This window comes from Lynx canadensis, chromosome E1, assembly GCF_007474595.2.
Source record: "Lynx canadensis isolate LIC74 chromosome E1, mLynCan4.pri.v2, whole genome shotgun sequence".
NCBI classification, from domain to species: domain Eukaryota; kingdom Metazoa; phylum Chordata; class Mammalia; order Carnivora; family Felidae; genus Lynx; species Lynx canadensis.
In genome coordinates, this window is record NC_044316.2 from 38,515,044 (window position 1) to 38,538,845 (window position 23,802).

The 23,802-nt window shown below is 43.6% G+C and overlaps 1 protein-coding gene and 1 pseudogene across 2 annotated transcripts; both read left to right on the forward strand.

Annotated features, from left to right (window-relative positions):
• Positions 1-20: 20 nt before the first annotated feature.
• Positions 21-173, forward strand: LOC115501934 (annotated as a pseudogene).
• A 1,338-nt stretch (positions 174-1,511) lies between these two features.
• Positions 1,512-23,341, forward strand: CASC3 (CASC3 exon junction complex subunit). 2 transcript variants are annotated; one of them, XM_030294933.1, is made up of 14 exons: positions 1,512-2,244; positions 2,614-2,641; positions 2,983-3,020; positions 13,901-14,059; positions 14,150-14,301; positions 14,785-14,961; positions 15,138-15,823; positions 18,349-18,413; positions 18,855-18,969; positions 19,242-19,340; positions 19,596-19,810; positions 20,438-20,560; positions 20,700-20,763; positions 21,630-23,341. In XM_030294933.1, the coding sequence occupies exons 1-13, from the start codon at positions 2,014-2,016 to the stop codon at positions 20,721-20,723; spliced, it is 2,112 nt and encodes a 703-aa protein (XP_030150793.1). In that variant the 5' UTR covers positions 1,512-2,013; the 3' UTR covers positions 20,724-20,763; positions 21,630-23,341. The 2 variants fall into 2 exon arrangements, with proteins under 2 accessions (XP_030150793.1, XP_030150794.1); XM_030294934.1 differs by having other exon boundaries at positions 21,635-23,341.
• The last annotated feature ends 461 nt before the right edge of the window (positions 23,342-23,802 follow it).

Here is a 23,802-nt window from a genome sequence, read left to right on the forward strand (position 1 = left end):
TTTCAAAAATGGAGAAACACATCGCTTCTCGGCCTTTTGGCTAAGATCAAGTGTAGTATCAAAAATGGAGAAACACACCATTTCTCTTTTATTTGTGTATGAGCACAATGTATGTTTTTCATCCCTCTTTGTTCTGTGTTCTCTCTTCCACATGCGGTAAGTGGCAACTTTAAAAATGAGATTCTAGGGTAGGATACTTGGTGCCTGGTGTCTAAATGAATAAAACCTAGTTGAAAAGACCTAGAGGTCATCTAGTCTGACTGCTAATACATGATTTCCCCTTGACAACATTCCAGACAAATGAAGTCCAGCTTCTGCTTCAACTTTTCATTTTTTCCCTAAATGTTAGAAAATCCTTCCTTACTGATAAAATCTAACTTTTTGTAACTCGAACCCATTGGTTCTTGGTTTGCCTTCCAGGGTGATGAAAAAAGATCAATTCTTCCTGTTCCTCATAGTCTCTTGTATAGTTAGATTGCTGTGGCTATCTCAAATCTTCTTCATGGTAAACATTCAGAGAGCTTATACTTGTTCCTCAAAAGCAAGGATTTTGAATTTTTCAGTTCCCTCTCAGTGAACAAGTTCATGTTCATTTAAAAATTGAACCCAGCCTTGGGACACCTGGGTGGCTCTTCAGCTCAGCTCAGGTCTTGATCTCACATGAGTTCAAGCCCCACGTTGGGCTCTGTGCAGGGTATGAAGCCTGCTTAGAAAAAAAAGAAAAATTGAACCCAGACCAAACAACTAAAAAGTAAAGTGGCAGGTTATCACTTTTCTTATTTACACACTAAACTTGGCAACCTTATTTGCATCAATTTACCTTGTGATAGAAAAAGCCCTCCAAATCTTTTCCTCCTTTCCTTTCCTTTTTCCTTTCCCTTTCCCCTTCTTTCCTCCATACATCTCCATTTTTGGACTCTGGAAGCTGGGTTTTGGAGCTGGATTTACAACATGTCACATTTGGCCACTTGTTAAGATCTTTTTGGATCCTGAATCTGTGAAGGCATTCAGAATGCCTTCTAGTTTCGTATTGTCTATAAATTTGGTAAACATCAGAATCTTTAACCATATAACTTGTAAAAATATTACATGGGATAGAATCCTGTACTATGCCATAGTGACTTTTCTCTGATATATATTATTAATGTGCACTCCTGTAGGTACACTAATACCTTACACATCTTGAACGTATTTACTATGGTCCAAAGAAAATACACCTTTTTTTTTTTTTTTTTTTTTTCACTGCTGGCAAATGCCTGGCCAAAATCAAAGCATTCCCCTCAGCTACCTGTCTGGTAACCCTTAAGAAGGAAATCATGTCAGGAAATTGAACCAACGGCGGTTCACCTTTTAAAATCGGTTCTAAATCTTGGTTAAGTCTAGCATCATACCAGCCTGCACTTTGGGAGAGGTGATAGCTGGGATGGGGGTGGGGGAGATACAAGAAGGAAGAGGAAGTGAGAAAACACGGTGTGCTGCAACACTAAGTCCTTGAGCTTCACTGCAGACAACTGGTTTCTCCTTCGCTCTTTAGCTTCAAATGGGCTGCTGTGGCAAATTTTGACGCACCACAACGACTTTAGAGGTTTACCTTCACTCGTGATTTTACTAAGCAAACGAATGCAGTAAAACGATCTGCTTCAAACGTAGGTAGAAACGAGAAACGGAAATAGAAAAGCCTGAAACAGCTCCAATGCCGCAGTGAAGCTGTAACAGGTGAGCGCCTTCGACTCGGAAGGCCCAAGATGGCTGGGCGAGGAACACCGCTACCCTCGCGGGGACCTACCCCAGGCAAGACAGGGGTCGCGGCACGCCCCCCGCACGACACGGATTACGTAATCCCGCTCGCCGCAAACGTGCCGCAGGGTGCCCGCCCCTAGCCCCTCCTCCCGAAAAGCGCGGCGGCCAGTGTCGCACGTGAAGCATGCTGGGACTAGCTCTCAAGCCTCCCGGCAGCCCCTGCGACGGGCGCGGTACGTAAGGAGCTGGCCGGCGGCGGCCGTTCTCCGTAAGATGGCGGATCGTCGGCGGCAGCGCGCTTCGCAGGACACGGAGGACGAGGAGTCTGGCGCATCGGGCTCAGACAGCGGCGGCTCCCCGGCGCGGGGCGGCGGGAGCTGCAGCGGTAGCGCTGGAGGCGGTGGCAGCGGCTCTCTGCCTTCTCAGCGCGGAGGCCGAGCTGGGGCCCTTCATCTGCGGCGGGTGGAGAGCGGGGGGGCGAAGAGCGCCGAGGAGTCGGAATGTGTGAGTGCGCGCGGGCGGGGCCGGCCGGGGGGCGGGGTGTAGGTGGTGATGCGAGGCTGGGAGTTGATGGTAGATGCTGGGGCATATCGTGTTAGAGAAGAGAGCTATCCCAGTGCGGTGTGCATCCGGAGCCCCAAGGGAGGAGGAGGTGTTGGGGTGTCAAGGGGAAGGGTAGAGCCGCTGTAGATGAAAAGCGGATGTTTATTCAGAAATTGGGGCTGGAAGTGAAGAGATCGGACCTCCCTCGGCTGCTATTTGTTAAAGATGTACCTTTCCTCATCTCCCTTTTCAACCATTTTGTGTTGAGTCTTTAGCTTCCCACCCTCTGGAAATCACGGAACTAACCCCATGTCATCTCCTTTCCTTCAGGAGAGTGAAGATGGCATGGAGGGCGATGGTGAGTAGCATTATGACAAGTTTTTTGCCGGTCAACTCAGATCACCTATCTTTAGCAGTTGACATCCTGTCAGACTGTTATGGATGTGGGGGAAAAGTGCCATAACGTGGCTCTTTGTAGCACAGGGCTCGTGAGCATACATTTTAGCAGTATGATGTTGGGCAAATCGCTGTTTGAGCCTGTTTCCCATTTGTAAATAGGGACCGTAATTTTATCTCCCTGATAGGTTGATGTCAGAATTGAGTTAGAGTCTTAGCTTGACTCAAAAAGCAATCAGGAAATGTATTGATAATCATTTCTGTTGCCTTTTTTTTTCCTTACATATTTCTGTTTTGTTGCAGCTGTTCTCTCGGATTATGAAAGTGCAGAAGACTCTGAAGTGAGTGTAACAGGTTCTTTTTTCTCTGTTATCTAGGTTGGAAAATGGTTTGTTTTTAATGTATTTTAAAAACATGTACCCACTCGTGGTTCAAAAGTACCATGACCCACTTGTTACTGTTCTTGTGCATTCTTCATTTATGCTCTTCAAAAACTGTTATAAAAGGTCTTGTTTAGAGTGAGGGAAATTTGGTGCATGCCTCTTTAGGTTTCATGTGATACACTGTTAGTGTCAGTTTTTCACTCTGTCTGCGGAAAATAAGGTTCTAAATTAGAGAATGAGAACATGTTGAAGTCCTTCACGGGATCTTTGGCAGTTCCTTTTATGCTACCTACAGAATGAAACCAGGCAGTTGGATATTTTTTTTCAAGTGTGTCTGAAGACCTTAAAAGGGCAGGATTCTGAGTGGTTTGTATCAGAAACATCCCTCAGTTTATAGGGTGCTTTCTCCCTCTTAAATTCAGGAGAAAATTTCCATAAACCAAGCTTTTGTGATCTTATTTTGGTTGGATGAACTACCAGAGATTAACTACCAGGGAATGGCTGTTTGTTTCCTGGGGTTGTTGAATAAAGTTCTGAGTTCTGGATTTTGATCATGGGATTATGAACAGAAGGAATTGGATTGTGGATCAAAGGTTCATTGTGTAGATTTTGTAGAACTGTTACTGTGTATTAGATTTCCATTAAGCACTGGAAATGCAACAGTGAACACTATACCACAATTTCTGTCTTTAGGAATGACTTAGTAAGGAAGTTGGATAAACATGCAGGCAATCCTAGGACTTGGTGACAACTGCTGGGGACAGGGTTAAGTAGGGTATTAATGGCTGAGTACTGAATCCATTTTAGGTAGTCAGGAAAAAATAAGTTGGAGTTAGACAAACCATGTTCTAGGCAGAGGGAACAACAGCTGTGAAAGTCCTGACACAGGAGAGTAGACTGAATTATTTGGAAACTGATAGTTTGATGTGGCTGGAACATAATAGGTATGGGATGGATACCAGAAATAAAGGCAAATTAGTGAACAGGGGCAAGATCGTCGAGGGATTTACTTGTTCCTTTTCTTCATCATGTACCTGCTATGTGCCAGGAGTTGTGCTGAGCACTGGAATAAAAGACAGACATGGTTCTTCCCTTGTGGAGAAAATAGACAAGTAATTACAGTAATGTTTGGTGAGTGTCATAATATCGGAAGCATAGGGTGCTTTGGGAACACATGGTGGGGGCAACTAACTGGGTTTAGGGTATTTGGAAACACAGAGGATGGGATGTTAAAATAGAGATTTGAAGGGTGAGTGGGAGTTAGCCAGGCAGAATATCCTAAGCAGATAGAACACTGGGAAAAAGGTCTAGAAGGAATGGACTGCATGACGATTTGGAGGATGTGAAAAGTTTAGCATGACTGGTGCTAAGTGATAAGTCTGAGTCCAAATCTTAAAATATCTTGTAGGCCAGATTAAAAAGTATTTGGATTATAGCATAAGGAAGTGAGAAAGCGTAACAGGGTTTTCACCAAGTATGTGATGAATACTGATGGCTTAAATTTTATTATATTATTATTATTATTATTGTTATTTTAATGTTTATTTTTGAGAGAGCAAGACAGCATGAGTAGAGGAGGACAGAAAGAGGGAGACAGAGAATCCGAAGCAGTCTCCAGGCTCCAAGCTGTCAGCGCAGAGCCCGATGTGGGACTCGAACCCACAAACTGTGAGATCATAACCTGAGCCGAAGTTGGACGCTTAACCGACTGAGCCACCCAGGCGCCCCCTTATTTTATTATTATTTTTTAAGATTTTAAGTAATCTCTACACCCAGCGTGGGGCTGAAACCCACAACCCCAAGATCAACTGTTGCATGCTCCACTGACCAAGCTAGCCAGGCTCCCCTGAATTAGACTTAAATTTTAAAGAAGTGTTTGTCAGATCCAAGGGACACCTGCCTCAGAAAATCCAGTTGGCCAGTTCTGAGCAAAATCTTGCAGAGGGAGGGAAGACTCAGACATTTATATGTTAATAAGATCCCAGGTTGATGTTTATGCACAGTAAAATTTGAGATCTTTTTTTTAAGTAGGCTCCATACCCAGCATGGGGCTTGAACTCATGACCCTGAGATCAAGAGTTGGACACACTACCATCTGACCCAGCCAGGCATCCCAAGAATTATTATTTTATAACCGTTATTTTGTCTGCAATTTTAGTTGATCTGAGGGGAGCAAAATTGGAAGCAGAAAAGCTAAAGCAATGTGCAAGTTGAGGCAAGCAGTATATGTGGCCTGGAGTGGAGTGGTGTGATAGCAATGAAAACGGAACTGGACAGGATCAAGGGGCACCTGGTTGGCTCAGTCAGTTAAGTGTCTGACTCTAGGTTTTGGCTCAGGTCATGATCTTGCGGGTTTGTTGGTTCTAGCCCTGTGTCAGGCTCTGTGCTGGCAGTGCAGGGCGTTCTTGGGGTTCTCCCTCTCTCCCTCCCTCCCCCTCCCCCTCTCCCTTCCTCCCCCTCCCCCCCACCCCTCCTGAGCTCTATCTCTTAAAATAAATTAACTTGGGAGGAAAAAAGTGGACAGAATTGAAAGCTATTTAGGTAATGGAATTCATAGAATGTGGTGATTGATGAGATGACTTACTTTCTCTGAGGTCAGTGATGAAGTTAATGTGTAAAGAGTAGAAGGGAGATGAGAGGTTTTGGGGTGAAGAATGTTTGCAGTAGTCACTAGAGAATGGAAACCCTGGAAAGATTGTTACGCAGAATGCAGTGTTCAGTGAGGTTTGTTGATTATGAACTTACAGCATCTCACCATTCTGTATGTAAATGAGTTTGGGTGTTACCCTAATAGCAAGGAAAGAAGGCTACTGATGGCTTAAGTAAAGAAGATGAATTGTGGGTGAGGCAAGACTTGGGACAGGGAGAGCCGGTTAAGAGGTTGTTAGGACAAGCCAGGGAACATGATGGTACCCTACAGAAGAGACATGGCAGTGGGACTCAGATTTGAGACGTTAGGTGGTACTAACAGAACTTCTTGATTGATTGAATGTGGAGCCTGAATTAAGGAGTCAAAGGGATGCCCAGGTTGATGAATAAGAGAGAGAATGGGACACAGGAAGGGTGCCTGGGTGACTCAGTTGGCTAAGCAGCTGACTTTGGCTCAGGTCATGATCTCGTGGTTCATGGGTTCCAGCCCCACGTCGGGCTCTGTGCTGACAGTGGAGAGCCTGGAGCCTGCTTTGGATTCTGTGTCTGTCTCTCTCTGCCCCTCCCCCAGTCACATTCTGTCTCTCTCTCTCTCTCTCTCTCAAAAATAACACTTTACGAGAAGGGCACATGGGTGGCTCAGTCAGTTGTGCATCCGACTTCGGCTCAGATCATGATCTTGCGGTTCATGAGTTCAAGCCCCGTGTCACGTCAGGCTCTGTGCTGACAGTTCAGAGCCTGGAGCCTGCTTCGGATTCTGCCTCCCTCTGCTTCTCCACTCACACCGTCTCTCTCTCTCTCTCTTAAAAATAAATAAAACATTAAAAAAAAAAAAAGAACGGAGCGCCTGGGTGGCTCAGTCTGTTAAGCATCCGACTTCGGTTCAAGTCATGGTCTCACAGTTTGTGGGTTCAGGCACTGCATAGGGCTCTGTGCTGACGGCTCAGCCTGCAGCCTGCTTCGGATTCTGTGTCTGTCTGTCTGTCTCTCTCTCCACCCCCCGCCCAAACTCTGTCTCTCAAAAATGAATAAATGTTAAAAAAATTTTTTTAAAGAAAAAAAGAATGGGACACAGGAGGAGATTTTAGGAAGAAGAATGGTGGGTTAAATTTTGGATGTTTTGAAATGGAGGGACTTGTGGGACTTTGAAATGGCAATATTTAGTATATATATCGTCTGAAAGTTAAGAAAGTCTGGTTCTGCTCTAATACAGTAGTCACTAGCCAAATGTGGCTATTTAAATTTAGTTTAACTTAAAATCAACTTCAGTTCTTCAGTTGCGGTGGCCACATTTTAAGTACTCAGTAGCTAGCTGTGGGTACTGGCTGCTGTATTGGACAGCATAGAAAAAGTTTCTATGGACAGCAGATTATATTACAGAAAAAAAGCCTGGTATCCTGACTTTCATAGTAATCCATTGCTTGCATTTCTTCTTGATTACTAACTATATACCTATACGCTACAGTTCAGTCTTGCCTATTAAAGTATGATCTCTCTTGAGGTATCTGGGTGGCTCAGTCTGTTAAGTATCTGACTTTGGCTAAAGATATGATCTCAAGGTTCATAAATTCAAGCCCCACAGCAGGCTTGCTGCTGTCAGTGCAAAGCCTGCTTTGGATCCTCTGTCCCCCTCTCTCTGCCCCTCTTCAACTTGTGCTCTCTCAAAAAAAATAATAATTTTGATTTTTTTTTTTTTAAGTTTATCTTGAGAGAGCATGTGCGCAAGGTGGGGGGGGGCAGAGAGAGAGAGAGAATGGGAGAGAGAGAATCCCAAGCAGGCTCCATTGATGCACTATCAGCATGGAGCCTGTTGTGGGGCTCAAACTCATGAACTATGAGATCATGACCAGAGCTGAAATCAAGAGTTGGACGCTTAACCGACTGAGCCACCCAGGTGCCCCAAATTTGATCGGTCTCTTAGTCTACAGGTTAGTTTTTCATCCCTTTCTTTTCCTTACAGTTTATCTGTTGAAAAGGTATTGATGATTGTTCACTCGTGGTACAACCCAACATGCCTTTGTATTTCCTTTGTATTTCCTGCAAATTATTTCCAGATCCATGGAAAGACAACATGAACCAAAGATTTTATCTTGAACAAAACTGATCATTACTTATTTTCTTTCCCTTATAGGTCACTTGCTTTTTTGTGTGTAGGTATTCCCAGTATATATTTTTTAAGGTCCAGTAATTATATTAGAATTTGTCTGGTGGTGGTTGCTCTGGGTTGGTGTTCACAGGTATGAGATGTACTCAGCAATATGTCATGGAACTCCTATCCCAAGTATTTTGTTTTATTTATTTTTAATGTGTATTTATTTTTGAGAGAGAGAAAGTGTATGTGCACAAGTGGGAGAGGGATAGAGAGAGTGAGGGACAGAGGATCCCAAGTAGGCTCTGTGCTGATGGCAGAGAGTTGGATGCAGGGCTCCAACTCACAAACCCTGAGATCATGACCTGAGCCAAATTTGGACACTTAACCAACAGAGCCAGCCAGGTGCCCCCTAAGTATTTTATGTGTGTCTTCAGTATTTGACCCTTTCTTTCTAATCCTTTTTTCCTTTACTTCTTGATTTTTAAAAATGCTTTGTTCCTTATCACTTTTATTTTTACTTAAGGTGTTATTACTATGTTTATTCACTCTTGTGTTTCTTCTAGTTTTAGGCTTTGTATTTGAAATGATTTTTTTAAATTTCTAGTACTTTCCTGAGTTCTTTCGTTTCGTTTTTGAGTTTTTCTAACTCTGATTGATGTTCTTTCATACCTTACCTAATTTTCTTAATGCCTTTTTAGCTTTTTTGAAATGAAGTTACACTTTTTATATGATATGTCTGTCTTCTGTCATGCTTTCTTTGTAGAATGCTCTTATTTTTTCTTTCTCATGATAAGTTTATATAGGATTTGACCTCTATGTTTTTGTTACCGGTTTGTATTTTATGTGATATTAGTTTTCCTGATCTGTTAGAAGGACATATGGCTCAGAGTAGCTTTTTCTGACTTCATAAAGCTCTTTCTGTTGTTTTCCTGTAGTGTTAAAAAAAAAAAAAAAAGTGGTGGATTGCTTTCTGTGATTTCCTGCTCTTGTTCCCTTTCCTAATTTGTTTTGTAGCTTCTCTTCATTCCTTCTGCTCCTCTCCTGCTCAATTGGATTGTCCTCTCAAGTTTCTCTTTGGTGTGGGACCCTATCCTAGAAGGCAGCCCTGGCAGCTGGGTCGGTTGCAAGATTTCAGAGATTTTAGACACCTCGAGCCCTTTCAGAGCTTCTTACTGCAGGGCCCTCACATTCAAACACTATTGGAGACAGTAAAACTCCTCCTACTTTCAACTGTTGTTTTCAGTTTAGCTTTCTGTTAAATAAATACCTGTTGATTAGTTCAGGGTTCTCCTGTTCTCAGTTCCATTTACTACTCTGCTTTCTTGAGTACGGACACAGTCCGGTGCAGGTCTTAATGGCTGTTCGTGCTTTATTTCTGTGTGCTTGTATTTTGAGGTCTGGGGAATACCTTGTAACCTAGTTTTGTTGTAAACGTCCAAAGCCTTTAGAGGGCTTTGATTTTGCTGTCTAGAAGCTCTCATTTCATGTAGAGGTTAGAAGAGATCAAAAACTGCGGCTGCCATTTCCCCAGAATCCTGGGAAAATCCCAGACAATTTTTAAACTTGTTTTTTTATTATTTTTTTTTTATTTTTAATTTTATTTATTTTTGACAGAGACAGAGTGTGAGCATGAGCTGGGGAGGGGCAGAGAGAGAGGGAGACACAGAATCTGAAGCAGCCTCCAGGCTCCAAGCTGTCAGCACAGAGCCTGACGCGGGGCTCGAACTCATGAACTGCGAGATCATGATCTAGGCCGAAGTCGGACACTTAACCAACTGAGCCACCCTGGCCCCCCCCCCTTTTTTTTAATGTTTATTTATTTTTGAGAGAGAGAGTGCAAGCAGGGGACAGGCAGAGAGAGAAGGGGACAAGAGGATCTGAAGCAGGCTCTGTGCTGACAGCAGAGAGTTCGATGCAGGACCTGAGCCCATGAACTGTGAGATCATGACTCAGCTGAAGTTGGATGCTTAACCGACTGAGCCACCCAGGACTGTCCTATTTTTTAGTTGGGTTGTCTTTTTATTGAGTTGTAAAAATATATTCTAGATACAAGTTCCTTATCAGATACATGATTTGCAAATCTTTTTTCCGCATTCTGTGGGGTTTCTTTCTACTTTCTTAATGGTGTAAGGTTTCAATTTTGATGAAGTCTAATATATCTGTTTTTTCTTTTTTGTTTGTGCTTTTGATGTCATATCTAAGAAGGCTGAATCCATGCCAAAACCAAAGTCATGAAGATTAACTCCTGTTTTCTTCTAAGAGTTCTATAGTTTTAGCTCTTAAATTTAGGACTTTGATTCATTTGAGTTAATTTTTGTATATGGGGTGAGGTGGGGGTCTAACTTTTTTTTTTGCATGTGGCAGTTTTTTATTTTTATTTTTTAATGTTTATTTATTTATGAGAGAGCGCGAATCAGGGAGGAGCAGAGAGAGAGGGAGACACAGAATCCGAAGCAGGCTCCAGGCTGTGAGTTGTCAGCACAGAGCCCGATGTGGGGCTGGAACTCAGGAACCACAAGATCATGACCTGAGCCGAAGTCACTCACTCAACCAACTAACTGAGCCTCTCAGGTGCCCCTGCATGTGGTAGTTTTGATCAAAGGAGTATTGAAGAGTTTTAAAGAGGAGCAGGTTTACTTTTTTAAAAATGTATGGCATAAAAATAAAATGTATAGCAGGGGTGCCTGTCTGGCTCAGTCGGCAGAGTAGGCAACTCTTGATCTCAGGGTCGTGGGTCGTGAGTTCAAGCCCCACATTGGGTGTGGAGCCTGCTTAAAAAAGAAATGTATAGCAGTTCCAGATAAGACTTGTCTGGAGTGTGGGCATGGAAACAGATGGCCTGTAGCAGAGGTGAAGAGTGAGCATCTTGCTAGTCTTCCAAGTCTGTGGCAGGGTTGGCTCAAGGAAGGCATAGAGGTATATAGCTAGGTGATAGGAGCCTCAGGGGAGTAGGAATTTAAAATGATGCTGGATAACTTAGATCTAGAAGAGACATTGAGAACCAGGAAGACACTAACTCTTGTCTTATACTTTGAAATACATAGGGAATGCAAGAATAAGCTAAAACTTCTGTGTGAGAAAGCTACCAGGGGCTTCAAGGGAGAGCTAGACTTGAGAGTTGGGGAGAGTATTCATTGAAGAGGAGTTTTGTCTCTGGAAAAGGATTTTGGTGTCAGTCCTTAGCCAAAGCAGTGTGATCCTGGGGTAGCACCTTTTTGTCTACAGTTAGACCAGACTAATTTGGAGTCTTCTCAGCACTGCTGTTTGTATCTTTCTGTCCTGCCCTGGAAACAAAATTAGTTTCTCATTTGGAATAAAAGAATTCCCTCATTTGACATTCCACCATGGACTAGAGGAGGCAGAGCATAAAACAAAATTCTCATCATCATGCTGATACTATTTTAAGATGTTTGAAATCAGTGTGTGTGTCTGTGTGTTTGTTTGGTGGGGACTAATGAATGAAGGTCACATATACATATTGAATAAGATTCTTGAAATTTCTGCTTTAGAACTTGAAGGGAACATAAGATTAGGGAAAGAAGTGAATGATTACCACCCACCCATCCCCATCTTAAGAGGAGGGGAAACTTCTTGTGAATGAGGGGAAATGGGAAGAATCAAGGGCACTTGGTTATTAGAAAGCTGTGGGTAGGGGCGTTTGGGTGGTTCAGTCAGTTAAGCATCTGACTCTTGATTTCGGCTTAGGTCATGATCCCACGGTTTGTGATTTCAAGCTCCACATTGGGCTCTGCACTAACAGTGCGGAGCCCGCTTGGGATTCTCTCTCTGCCTCTACCCCACTTACTTGCTCTCTCTCATAATAAATACATTTTTAAAAATAAAAAAAAAGCTATGAGTAGAGGCTTAATCCCTATAGTGTGGGTGTGGTCTTCCTCTAATTGTGGGTTTCATAACAGTATCACCTTTCAGGAATCTGACCCAAAACACTTAGAGGCTGAAATACCCAGATGCTGAGTAGGGAAGAGGATTAGTTGGCTCATTTGGGCCGGTTGGGCAGATGCCACTCTATTTGAAGAAAGGGTAGAAACTTAGAGCTTCTTTGCTTTATCAGGAATCTCACAGTAGAACTCTTTGATCACATTCCTGATGTTAGCATGAGTTTGGAGTTATGAACAAGTCTAGTATAGATCAAGCGTCAGACCCAGTAGGAGAATAAGATTAGTGTGCACCTATCTACCAGGTGGCAGCGGGGTATTGGCACCCTGACCTGTTAACCCAGCAGTGAGGACTAGCCCACCTTCCTTTGAACCCATTTCTTTGTCTTCAGGTCTCTAAACCTACCCTCCAGCCTATAGATTGGCCTCTGGAGGCCCAAATCCTGAGAGAAATTTGAAATGAAAGTATTCTAAAGCCAGTTCCCTCAGCATAAGCTTTAATTGCTCCTTTTCTCTCCCTAGAACTAGCCACACCTTTATTACCTAACCCTTTCTGGTGGCCCCTATTTAGTAGATGGCCTAAGGACCCTCTTCTGTATGGACAGACTCAGCAGTTTCTCTGTCACAAGCAGGATTATCCAATCTTGATGTGGCAGGAGAGGAAAGGAGATGTGGAGAGGCAAGAAAGCACTTGAGCTTTGTTTTCATTTCTAAAATGCAGTGGTCATACAAGTTCTCTAGCTTTCTAAGTCACGGGTGCCTGGTTGGCTCAGTTGGTAGAGCATGCGACTCTTGATCTCGGGGTCGTTAGTTCAAGCCCCACGTTGGGTGTAGAGATTACTTAAAAATAAAATCTTAAAAAGAACAAGTTTTTTAAGCCAAAATTTTATAATTACATAATTCTGGGCTGAGTTGTTGGCTAAGGTGATCTCATGCTGCAGAAAGTTGAGTATTCATATCACAGACATAAAAAATGTATGCCATTATTTCCCAATTTGAGGGTAAATAAATGCCTTGAAAAATCATAGGGTTATTACAGAGTTTGCAAATTCACCAGCTCAGTTCATATTATTTATAGACTAAATGTACATCTCCCACCTTTATGTATTACTGGTTTTGAATATACAAGTTAATACAATGTAGATTTTTTTGAAGTATTATCAAATGTATAGAAATTGTTTGTTAATATGTTTTTTTCAGTCACTGGGTGTTATATGAGCTATTGTCTAATGGAGATCCATGAAAATTTTGGAGTTTAACAAGAGGTCCACATAATCTAAAAGGTTGGGAATCTCTGCTCTAAGCTATTCTGAGATGAGACAATTCACAGCTTGAGTTAGAATGTAGTTTTTAGGCACTGCATGTTTAAGAAATAATCCATGAAGAGGGAGAGAAATCAACAAAGATTAAGCTCCTTTTGTATGGTAGGCAGTTTTTATTTTTATTTTTTTTAATGTTTATATTTGAGAGAGAGAGAGAGAGAGACACTGTGAGCAGGGAAGGGGCAGAGAGAGAAGGGGACAGAGGATCTGAAACGGGCTCTACACTGACAGCAGCCAGCCCGATGTGGGGCTTGAACTCATGAACCATAAGATTATGACCTGAGCTGAAGTTGTCCACTTAACCAACTGAGCCACCCAGGTGCCCCTGTATGCTAGGCAGTTTAAAGCCTCTCTTTCATATCTCCTGGGCTCCTTCCCCAGAGGCTACCATGGTTAACATTTCCTTGCATATCTTCCTGGAAAACTTACACGGATCTGTATAAGTATACGTATGTATATTTTTTATTGTGTTTTGTGTGTGTGTGTGCGTGTGCGTGCGCGTGCGCCCCATCCTCTAGAAATTTTAGTAAGAGTTTTGATATGTTTGCTTTTAATTTTTACATGGTAGTAAAAGTTCATTAGAAAATGTTTCTATCCTAAAGAATGGAAAATAAGGGGCACCTGGGTGGCTCAGTCGGTTAAGGGTCCAACTCTTTGTTTTGACTTAGGTCATGATCTCATGGTTTGTAGGTTGGAGCCCTGTGTCAGGCTCTGTACTGACAGCATGGAACCTGCTTGGGATTCTCTCTTTCCCTCTCTCTCTGCCCTTCCCCTGCTCATGTACATGCTCTCTTTCTCTCTCAATAAACTTAAAAAGAAAAAAAAAAAAGAATGGAAAGTGAAAATGCACCATTTCTAACTGATGGGAACCTTTTTCAGGGTGAAGAAGGGGAATACAGTGAAGAGGAAAACTCCAAAGTGGAGCTGAAATCAGAAGCCAATGATGCTGCTAATTGTTCAGCAAAAGAAGAGAAGGGAGAAGAAAAGCCTGACACCAAAGGCACTGTAACTGGAGAGAGGCAGAGTGGGGATGGACAGGTCAGTGTCCACCACAGGCCTCCATTTTGGGGGCCAGAATAAGGACTCTTAACCTTGGAGAGAATAAGGAGCCCTTTGTCTGTCCTCTAGGAGAGCACAGAGCCTGTGGAGAACAAAGTGGGTAAAAAAGGCCCTAAGCATTTGGATGATGATGAGGATCGGAAGAACCCAGCATACATACCCCGGAAAGGGCTCTTCTTTGAGCATGATCTTCGAGGGCAAACTCAGGAGGAGGAAGTCAGGTACAACCATTTGTTGCTGCTATTAGTATGTATTTAGTGCTTACTGTATGCCCAGCACTTTGCTAATTTATTGCTCACAGTACTTTAAGTTTTATGATTATCTTTTGAGGAAAGTGAGGCTTAGGATATTTGGTAACTTTTGGTGGAGGAGCTGGGATCCAGACCCACACTTCCACTGCCTTCCTTAATTTGAGGCTCAGAACTCTGGGATATGAAATACTTGCATAGGCTGCCTTATAAGCAAGAGATATTTATTTCCAAGGTGCTGAGTAGTTTGAAGTGAAGTCTTTCCTCATTTTTGTCCCTTATTACATTTGAGCTCAGTAGGCTCTGTGATTCACTCTTGGTTTTGTATAATCTGTCTGGGAAAATGGGAAGACCAGTGAAGTTCCTACTGTTTCTCTGCCCAACCCTATTTTTTCGTGAACATCTTTATATAATGGAATCTACCAGCCTAAGACACTTTTTCCTGGTTTTATCCAGACCCAAGGGGAGACAGCGAAAGCTATGGAAGGATGAGGGTCGCTGGGAGCATGATAAGTTCCGGGAAGATGAACAGGCTCCAAAGTCTCGACAGGAGCTCATTGCTCTTTATGGCTATGACATCCGCTCAGCTCACAATCCTGATGACATCAAACCCCGAAGAATCCGGAAACCCAGGTGAGGAAATTTTGCAGTTTATATTTTAGACCTTTGCTTTTCTAAATGCCATTTCAGCCTGTCATTCAGTTGGTGAGGAATGGGTGAAGTCTCACTGACCTTCAGTTTATATCTCTAGTCATCTCATCTCTTTTGTTATTTCTTTCCTTAAGACTTTTGCCATTCCATTTATTCAGGTTTGGGAGTCCTCCGCAAAGAGATCCAAACTGGATTGTTGAGCGACCAAACAAGTCCCATCGCCATCAGGGTCCTGGGGGCACTCTACCACCAAGGACATTTATTAACAGAAATGCTGCAGGTACTGGCCGGATGTCTGCTCCCAGGAATTATTCTCGATCTGGGGGCTTCAAGGAAGGTCGTGCTGGTTTTAGGCCTGTGGATGCTGGTGGGCAGCATGGTGGCCGATCTGGTGAGACTGTTAAACATGAAGCCAGTTACCGGTCACGGCGCCTAGAGCAGACTCCTGTGAGGGATCCATCTCCAGAAGCTGATGCTCAAGTGCTTGGCAGTCCTGAGAAGGAAGAGGCAGCCTCAGAGATTCCAGCTGTTGCTCCTGATGCTGCACCACCAGCCCCTGACAGGCCTATTGAGAAGAAATCCTATTCCCGGGCAAGAAGAACGAGAATCAAAGCTGGAGATGCAGTCAAGGTTGCAGAGGAGGTGCCCCCTCCACCTGAAGGGCTGAACCCAGTGCCTCCAGTCCCAGAAACTACCCCTTCTCCACCTGCTAAGACTGGAGCCTGGGAGGCTCCAGTGGATTCTACTACAAGTGGACTTGAGCAAGATGTGGCACAACTAAATATAACAGAACAGAATTGGAGTCCAGGGCAGCCTTCGTTCCTACAGCCACGTGAGCTTCGGGGTAGGTACCTTAGGGTTAGTGACTAACTTTTTTCCCTGAGCATCACTGAGTTTGGGGACATGGGATTAGGTGTCTTGGGGATATAGTGTCTGCTAAATATCTTTTTTTTTTTTTAGAGAGTGCATGCATGTGCAAATGGGGGAGAGGGAAAGAGAGAATCCCAAGCAGGCTCTGAGAGCAGGCTCCCTGCTTTCAGCACAGAGCCCATCACAGGGTTCAAACTCACAAACTGTGAAATCATAACCTAAGCCAAAATCAAGAGTTGGACGCTTAACCAACTCCACCCGGGTGCCCCTAGCTTTGTTTTTGTTAACTGAAAGAAATCTATTCATAGGTATGTTCATACAAAGACCTCAGAGAAGTTTTATCTGTTACCCAAGACTACCCCACTACTTTGCCTACCTGACCAGTTATCAATATTGACCTCCTGAATGCGCAATCTTTTACCCATTCTCTGTGGGAAAAGTTGGAAGAGAGTGGCAGTGTTTTTATTATGTGAATTAATAGTTAAATATTTGAAGGCAGATACTTACTCGTTTGAATTTGGATGAGAATTTTCTTTTTTTTCTTATTTATTTATTTAATGTTTTTTATGGAGGGCTTTTATTTTATTTTTTTTTTAATGTTTATTTTTGAGAGAGACAGAGTGCAAGTGGGGGAGGGGGGCAGAGAGAGGGGGAGACATTTAATATTTATTTTTGAGAGAGAGCACAAGCGAGGGAGGGGCAGAGAGAGAAGGGGAGAGACACAGAATCAGAGAGAGAGAGAGAGAGAGGGAGACACAGAATCTGAAGCAGGCTCCAGGCTCTGAGCTGTCAGCACAGAGCCCAATGTGGTCAAACCCACAAACCATGAGATCATGACCTGAGGCAAAGTTGGACTCTCAATGGACTGAGACACCCAGGTACCCCTGGATGAGAATTTTCTAATCTCTTTGAAAGGAAAGCCTAATTTCCTTAATCTAGAGCCAGGCTACCCAATAGAGTTTTCTATAGTGTAAGAACTTTTTGAACAATTGTAATGTGCCTAGAGTGACTGAGGAAATGAACTTGCAATTTTAATTAATAGAAATTTAAATAACCACATGTGGCTATTGGATATCACGTTGGGTAGCAGAGTTCTAGAAACCAGGACCTATCTACCAGGCTCCTCTTGCCCATGCATCTTTCCCTCCAGCCAGGTAGATCAAAAGATCTTTTCCTTAGTTTCTTTTTTTTTTTTTTTAATGTTTGTTTATTTTTGAGAGACAGAGTGTGGGTGGGGGAGGGGCAGAGAGAGAGAGGGAGACACAGAATCTGAAGCAGGCTCCAGGCTCTGGACTGTTGTCAGCACAGAGCCCAAGGCGGGACTCGAAATCACAAGCTGTGAGATAGTTACCTGAGCCGAAGTTGGCCGCTTAACCAACTGAGTCACCCAGGCACCCCTCTTTTCCTTAGTTTCTGAAATCTGATTTGAACTTAAAGATTGGAAATCCTCATTTGGACTGGGAGTTTCAGCATCCTTCCCTGGTGTGCATGATTTTGTTTGTTTGTTTATTTGGAGAAAGAATGTGAGAGGGAGCAGAGGAGGGGAAGAGAGAGGAAGAGAGAATCCCAAGCAGGCTCCACGCTGACAGTGGGGCATGAACCTACGAACTATGAGATCATGACCTGAGCCAAAATCAAGAGTGGACACTTAACCTACTGAGCCATCCAGGCACCCCTGTGCATTTTTGAATACCAAAAACCAATGTAATATAAACTGGACCTGGAGTTGATCTTTGGATGGAGAAGTATACCCTTCTACTGATACCTTATTACCATTGGAAGATGTCTTTTTTTGTCCTGAGTCATTTTCAGCCAGAGGGGAGTATCTTCCCAAATGTCCATCCTAGACCTCTATGGCCTAGAATAATTGGGCAGATTCACAGAATGTCCAGTTATGTTCAGAAACTTGAGGGCTGAGATTTTTCAATACGTTTGATAATGTACTGTGCTAATTATAACCTCTTAGGGATTCTGTAAAGGGAAGTATTTGGTGGGAGAAATTTGAACTTGCACTTTCTCATTGAAGTGTGTGTGTGTGTGTGTGTGTGTGTGTGTGTGTGTGTGTGTGTTCAAAGGCTTTATTGCTATATTAAGATTGCTGGTATTGACAGGAGGCAGAGATAGTTTAAAAGGAATTTTGTTGGGTCCCTGGGTGGCTTAGTTGGCAAGCCTCTGACTCTTGATTTTGGCTCAGCTCATGATCTCATGATCTCATGGTTCGTGAGATCCAGCCCAGCATCAGTCTCTTTGCTGACACCGTGGAACCTGCTTGGGATTCTCTCATTCCCTCTTCCTCTGCCCTTCCCCAACTCATGTGCTTCCTCACTGTCTCTCCCTCTCCCTCTCAAAATAAATAAATAAACATTAAAAAAGAATTTTGTTAGTTTAAAAGAATAAAACAATTCCACATGTTGTATTCTTCAACCTGTAATTTTCTCTTTAGTCTTACTCAACATCTATCTGCTCTGCAGCCATGACTTTTTTTTTGGTATATTACAGGTATGCCCAATCACATACATATGGGAGCAGGACCTCCACCTCAGTTTAACCGGATGGAAGAAATGGTACAGAAAGGAAAAGGGAGTAGTTGGGGGAGCGGGCTGCATGCAACAGTTGTTCACTGTTTAAACCAGGATAAGGCCTTGGAGTCTGCTTTCCCATTGATTTACCCATATTTCTTTTAATTTGGCTCTCCAGAAAGGGTAGAGGGTCTAGGTTCAGATCTTGATGTTTCTCATTGGCTTTACAATTCATTTTGCAAATATTTTTTTAAGCTTTTTTTATTAAGTAATCTCTACACCTCATGTGGGGCTCGAACTCATGACCCTGAAGTCAAGAGTTGCATGTTCTTCCAACTGAGCCAACCAGAACCCCTTCATTTTGCCAGTATTGTTTAAATATGTGCCATATACCAAGGGTGTGTTTTGCAGCACCTACAGGAGGGTGGGACTTGATAGGAGAGTCAGCCCTCTGGGAGTCTTTTTGCTCAGACCTCATTATTTCAGGGTGTCCAGGGTGGGCGAGCCAAACGCTATTCATCTCAGCGGCAGAGACCTGTGCCGGAGCCCCCTGCCCCTCCTGTGCACATCAGTATCATGGAAGGACATTACTATGATCCATGTGAGTTATTTTGGGGGTTTTTTGTTTGTTTTTTTTTTTAAATTCTTGTTAGGCACCTTTCTTGGCAGGATGAAGTGAATTAAGAGACCAGCCTCTTGACTCCTAAAATTTCCCTTCTGACTTCTCACAGTGGTTATCAAACATTATCTGGCTGCTGTTTTCTTCACATGGAAAACTGAGAACATCTTTTAAAGGGTTTGGGGGACAAGGAGACTTATCCATATGATACGAAGAGTGAGGGTTTATGAGAGTCCCAATGTGATATTTTACAGTGCAGTTCCAGGGACCAATCTATACCCATGGTGACAGCCCTGCCCCACTGCCTCCTCAGGGCATGATTGTGCAGCCAGAAATGCACCTTCCCCACCCAGGTAAGCTTTGCACCTCTGCTTGTATGCTTCCAGTACGTGAGGATATGTGTTGGGGGCTTCACAAGCTCCATCCTCCTGAGCTCTGTGCTGCTTGCTTACAAGGCTGGCCACTCTGGCTGCTTGAGCACCAAACTCCTCTTGGGTCCATCCTGAGGACTTCATCCTGAGTCTTTCTGTGCTGAGCAGGGCAGCCAAGCCATCCCATGGAAATGGTGTTATCTTCTCTTTAATTTTTGTTTTCCTTTTCTTATCCAGGTTTACATCCCCACCAGACACCGGCACCTCTCCCCAATCCGGGTCTCTATCCCCCACCAGTGTCCATGTCTCCAGGACAGCCACCACCTCAGCAGTTGCTTGCTCCTACTTACTTTTCCGCTCCAGGCGTCATGAACTTTGGTAATCCTAGCTACCCTTATGCTCCAGGGGCACTGCCTCCCCCACCGCCTCCTCATCTATATCCTAATACGCAGGTGAGATGGCTAATGAGCAGATTTTTCTACACGTCCTTTAATTCAGACGAGGAGGTGATATGGGAAGAATGCTTAAGGAATTTGAGAAAACATTTCTTCGATGCCACTGATTTGCATGTGACACCAGGACGCCTCTTGGTGGTCAGGAGCTGGAAATGCAGCTTATGTAATGCCCATCGTCTGTTTATTGCCTTCTGTTTCTTGAATGGTATTTCATTGAAGTGTTTTGGTATGTCTTAGGTGGCTGTGTCTGCTATTCAATTGAGTAAAGAAGCTGTATTATCCTTACCAGCCCTACCCCTTCTTGTGCTGCTTAACTCCCAACAGGTTGACACCATCTGGTATGTGAGGTGTCACCACTGAGCTTAGCCTCTTCCATTTTTCAGCTGATGGTAAGAATTAGAGAAAGATGAGCAATACTTTGGAGGAGTAAGAACCAGAACATAATTAAGAGATAGTAAGGTAGAAATGAATGATCACTTTAAGGGGCAGCTTAGAGATTTAAAAATTCCCCAGTACTTTTATTTTTGTGCCCGAATAATGCTTCCTGCCCAAATAATGTTTCCTGTTCGTCATAGTTAGGGTGAGTTTGCCTAACTTTTTCTTCTGACTTATTGGGGTCCCAAGGCCCCATCACAGGTATATGGAGGAGTGACCTACTATAACCCTGCCCAGCAGCAGGTGCAGCCAAAGCCCTCCCCACCCCGGAGGACTCCCCAGCCAGTCACCATTAAGCCCCCACCTCCTGAGGTATGTAAGCTGCTTCCCACATCAGTGGGCTTTCCTTTCCCCTAGAAAATTTCTCTCCTTTTCTGAGTGTGTCTCCATGGCCTTTTTTTTTTCTTTTTTTTTTAACGACTGGTAACAAATTCTAACTTTATTATTTCAGGTTGTAAGCAGGGGTTCCAGTTAATATGAGTTCTTAAATATTTTAAATCGAACATCCTATAAAAGTAAGTGTACAATGTACTATGACTCTTACAACATTTTAAATCTTTTTTATTTATTTTTTTAATGTTTATTTTTGAGAGACAGACAGAGCATGAGCCGGGGAGGGACAGAGAGGGAGACACAGAGTCTGAAGCAGGCTCCAGGCTCTGAGCTGTTAGCACAGACCCCAACACAGGGCCCAAACCCACAAACCGTGAGATCAGGACCTGAGCCGAAGTCTGCTGCCCAACCGACTGAGCCACCTAGGCGCCCCAACTCTTATAACATTCTTAAAACTAATGCTCATGCTTATTTACTTAACAATCACCTAATTAATGCTTTAAGTTATAATCATGAGATATCTTGTGGGGAGGCTTAAAGGAGTTTCAAAATTTGCCAGCCGCTTTGTTTTGCGAATGCATTGAGCAGGATTGAAGCAGAAACCATTGTTAACTTGGCAGAATTTCATTTGGGAATCTGCAAGGGAAAAATGCAGGGCATTCTTTTTTAAGGAAAGGGAAATCTAAATTTGAGGTGTTTGCAGCAGAGCCAGTTCTAAAAGTCACGGAGAAAGATCATGGGGGTTTTATTGTTGCTTTGTTAGGGACTTTATTTTTTTATCTTTACTATTATTTTTTTTAACGTTTATTTATTTGAGAAAGAGACGTGGAGAGAGAATCTCTGTGCTGTACTGCAGAGCCTGCTTGGAATTTTCTCTCTCACTCGTGTGTGCTCCTTCTCCTTCTTTCTCTCTCTCTCTTAAAAATAAATAAACATTAAAAAATAATAATAAAACACATGATTTAGAAACGTGGCTTTTTGAAAACAGCTTGTAAATGCCCAGAAGGTCCATTAACGATGTTTCTTCCCATTTCCCCACCCCTGTCAGAACAGCAGAGGTGAGAACCCAGGAGAGAAGAGAAATACAACTGGCTGTTTACTACCAGGAGGGCTTCAAAGATATAGGGTGGCTCCTACCAGCAAGCAGCTGAATGAGGAGGACCCCTGCCTTCCTCTGAGGACAGACTCTGTTGGAGAAGGGGCTAAACAAGTGGACTTCCTCCCATCTCCACTCTTTACTTGAGTTGGCTGTGCTCAGAGGAGCAGAGGTCCAGCCAGCTCAGGCTTCTGGGTCTACATCTAGAAGCCCATGTCTTTTACTCTTCTTCACTTTTTCCTGGGAAATTCAAGTGTCTTCTCCCAGGGAAGCTCCTTCCTGTATGTTTTGTTTCCTAAGACGTTCGTTTGTAAAGCCTGGCTTATTATTCTTAAATTAATATTCTTTTAGTTTCTTTTTCTCTTTGCCTTTAAATGAGACAAATTCATTCTTCTGATTCGCTAGCTCCTCTGGGTTCCCTTTTGGTCTTTCCCTGCATCCCAGATAATTGGAAGTTTTACCAGCCAGTTTTCCCCCACCAAATCTTTAAAGAGGTGGCCTTTCATTTTTGTCTGGCCGTTGTTATTGTATTTGGATTCTCTCACTTCCTCTAACCCTCGAAGCAGAGCCGTCCACAGAGTGTCTCATTGTGGAGAAAAGTTCAAAGTGTGTGGTAGGAGCCCTTTGTCTTGACTTCGATTTTCAGGAGTCTGAGCCTCCATCAGTCCCTGTACTGTGTAGGTGTCAGTCCTCTACTTGAGGGCAGAGTCTCTACAGTGGGGAGAGATGGCAGTCCAGATGCCCTTGTGAGAAAGGGAGAGTGGAGTAAGCCTTTGCCCCTTAAGGGTCTGTATTCACACAGTCCTCAGGGCTCAGTCTTGGAGGTAAGTGGAGTTAGAGGTCCCTCTGCTTCTCTTCTTTCCATCCTTCCTACCACACCCCCTTTCCAGTTGCTGTGGACCAATGCATCTCTCTAGAGGCAGATACTGTCCAGCAAGTAGTCTGCCCTATACTTCGCAGTTGCTCTTCTCCATGTCTTTCCTGCTACAAGTGTTTTAGATGTTACTACCTGATTTTCCCCAAGTTCTGCTCCTGTCCCTGCAAACAGGAGATCCCACATCTGGGCTTCAGGCCTAAGGAAGCCAGTCATTTTCGGGGCAAGGGCTCCTCTTCCTTTTCTTCCCTATCCATGGCGCTGAACCACTCCCCTGCTGCCTCTGTGGAAGAGAGCCCTATTACTGCAGCACTTGTGTCTGCCAGGGGTAATTTGGCCACTGTCCCTATCCTACAGAACCTGAGGGAGATGGTGGTGGCTGTGTTTCCCCAAGTAATGTCACTGTTTCTATTCTCTCCAAGAGCTGACCTAACCACTCTTGAGGCACAGGTGTGGGGTGGGGGGTGGGGAGAGGCACTCAAGCTGTAACCCCCAAGGAGGAAATAACTGAGAGATTCTTCTAGGGGTAGCTGGTGGTTGTGCCTTTTGTAGGCTGTTCCCTTTGCCTTAAACCTGAAGATGTCTCCTCAAGCCTGTGGGCAGCATGCCCAGATTCCCAGACCTTAAGACACTGTGACAGTTGTCTCTGTTGGTCCACTGTTTCATTGCAAGAATTTCTCCATGTGTGGTGTTGTTGTTGTTGTTTGTTTGTTTGTTACTATTTTAAAGGGTGCACATTTGTGATCAGCATTGTGACTTGGAGATAATAAAATTTAGACTGTAAACTTGGCTCCTTTGCCAGTGTTTTGCATGAGTCTTGATTTGGGAGGGACAGTAGAGAACTTGCTGACTCCCCAGAGTTGCGGTCACAACTCAAGGCAACTCAAGACTTCTGAAATGGAAGCCCTGAGAGGTGGGGAACCCACAGTTGTATCTGTATTCCCCATTGGCTATCTTATCCTAACTACATTGCCACATGGATCCAGGATATTATTCAGTCCCTTTGATTGGAAGCATCAGGGACAGAAAAAACTAGTGAGATGCAACTTACCCACGTGAACATGTAGTTACCCTTTCACCTTTGTTAGTGTTTGGCAAGTGAGTTTCCCTTCCCAGGGTAATGTGCCCAAAGTCAATACAACTGTACCAGGGGGAGGCACAGGTAGCTAAGCTTTCTTCTTGTAAAGACACTCTGGCACTGAAGTATCAAGAACCACAGCCTAAGAGGGAGGCTTCTATTAACCTTAGTAA

Excerpts from the sequence above, each read along its gene's own strand:
- CASC3 (XM_030294933.1), top strand. The coding sequence starts at position 2,014 with ATGGCGGATCGTCGGCGGCAGCGCGCTTCGCAGGACACGGAGGACGAG. Across the intron at positions 2,642-2,982 it reads AGATGGCATGGAGGGCGATG|CTGTTCTCTCGGATTATGAA; the intron begins GTGAGTAGCATT and ends GTTTTGTTGCAG. Across the intron at positions 20,561-20,699 it reads TTAAGCCCCCACCTCCTGAG|GTTGTAAGCAGGGGTTCCAG; the intron begins GTATGTAAGCTG and ends TTATTATTTCAG.